Below are 1,508 nucleotides of genomic sequence, written 5' to 3' on the forward strand. Positions count from 1 at the left end.
ATTTCAAACGAGCAATCTTCTCTATTATGTATGTAGGGAAGGAAGTAGTTCAGGGTCAGGTGGCGTAGTTCTGGACAATCCCGGAGAGGGATGAGTATGTCCCCACGCAGGCGCAGGTAACCCCTACGGTGATGATGAATGAGCATGTCGCAGTCTGTAAAATAGTTTTTAGTGAGGCTCCTCATCATAAATAGGTGCTTTACATAAATTTGCTTGGCAATGTCATCACAATATGACTTCAGAACCTTCTCTGTTCTGCTAGATACAAGTATACTAGTTATAATAAAGAAATGTGATGTTGGAAATATTTGTGTACCTGATACCAAGTCGCTTTTGCCTTAAGGATGGCCAGAAAGCAGGCACAAGGCAGAATGTAGGTCTGCGATGAAAACATATTTTTAGCCTCTCACGAATAGCTTACCAATTACTTGTTATCATCTGATGAAATAATCAGCGAAAACTTACCACAAGCATCGCGAATAAAGAACCAATGAGAGCCATCACAAGTGCTGTCAATTTACATAAAAAGAACAAAAGTCAATGGATAATCGAACGGTGTGCTACTAATGTGTAGTAGGACAAAAATAGAAAGCAAATTAACTTACCAAAGAAGGGAACTGAGAGAGCAATGATGAGGGTTGACACTACCAGGGCTGATCTAAGTATGATTATGTTGGAGTACTTCTGCTGGCTTCGCGGCAGCAACTCTTCCAGACTCATGGCCAGTGGGGTTATGGTCAATGCATATGTGATTCTTTGTTAAGGACATTGCACAATAATCATATACATCACCGAATAATTTCAAAACATTATGTAAAGCATGTACAGAAAAGGCTGCAGTGTCTTCTAGAAAAGCATAGACAAGAAACAGAATTCTCTCCATGTTTCATTTTTAGATTAATAATCCCCTTTCAAGAAAAATAATTGACAAGCCAAGGATATTTGGTTATCGGATTTGCCACCTGCAACAAAAGCCAGGAGCTAAGTCAACATGATTGAGAATGAAGTTACATAAAACATGCTTAGTACAGAACAAAGTGATCTGAAATAGTCTTGACAAGTGCAATTACCGTAGCCCAGACGGCAATCTTGGAAACCACCGAATTCTCCGGTAAGTTGAGGGTGAACTGAGACTCGGTGGATTCACCTAACATTTTGTATCCCATCACCGCAGCGGCAGTAAACAAAATGGTAGAGAACCCAATGTTGAAATTACAGAAACACAAACCAAATCTTAGTGCTGAAGCTCCAAAAAAACTAGGAATACATGGATGGACTACATATAGGTTATCCCAAAGTAACTAATTTACCAGGTGAAAAGAATGGATGGAAACTGGTTGCGGTTCTTCAGACAAGAGGAGATGTTTGGGAACACTCCATGGCCCGAGTAGCAGTAACCGTACAGTCCAATCACGATAGGAATCCCTGGAAGGTTTAACGCGGTCCCTTTGTTCTCGAAGCCGACATGGTCAACAACCCCAATCCAGCATAGGCACATGACCACAAGG

At 41.0% G+C, this 1,508-nt stretch overlaps 1 protein-coding gene across 1 annotated transcript; it reads right to left on the reverse strand.

Moving 5' to 3' along the window:
- Nucleotides 1-1,198, reverse strand: LOC119325355 (amino acid transporter AVT1B-like). The gene is made up of 6 exons (XM_037599109.1): nt 1,071-1,198; nt 943-962; nt 606-748; nt 466-509; nt 317-379; nt 1-154 (listed from the first exon to the last, which is right to left on the reverse strand). The coding sequence occupies exons 1-6, from the start codon at nt 1,164-1,166 to the stop codon at nt 56-58; spliced, it is 465 nt and encodes a 154-aa protein (XP_037455006.1). The 5' UTR covers nt 1,167-1,198; the 3' UTR covers nt 1-55.
- Nucleotides 1,199-1,508: the final 310 nt, after the last annotated feature.

This window comes from Triticum dicoccoides, chromosome 6B (genome assembly GCF_002162155.2).
Source record: "Triticum dicoccoides isolate Atlit2015 ecotype Zavitan chromosome 6B, WEW_v2.0, whole genome shotgun sequence".
Lineage (NCBI taxonomy): Eukaryota > Viridiplantae > Streptophyta > Magnoliopsida > Poales > Poaceae > Triticum > Triticum dicoccoides.

Coding starts and splice junctions, on each gene's coding strand:
- LOC119325355 (XM_037599109.1), bottom strand. CDS start 1,166: ATGGGATACAAAATGTTAGGTGAATCCACCGAGTCTCAGTTCACCCTC. Junction 749..942: donor GTGGCAAATCCGATAACCAA/ATATCCTTGGCT, acceptor ACAAAGAATCAC/ATATGCATTGACCATAACCC. Junction 155..316: donor CAAAAGCGACTTGGTATCAG/GTACACAAATAT, acceptor ACTATTTTACAG/ACTGCGACATGCTCATTCAT.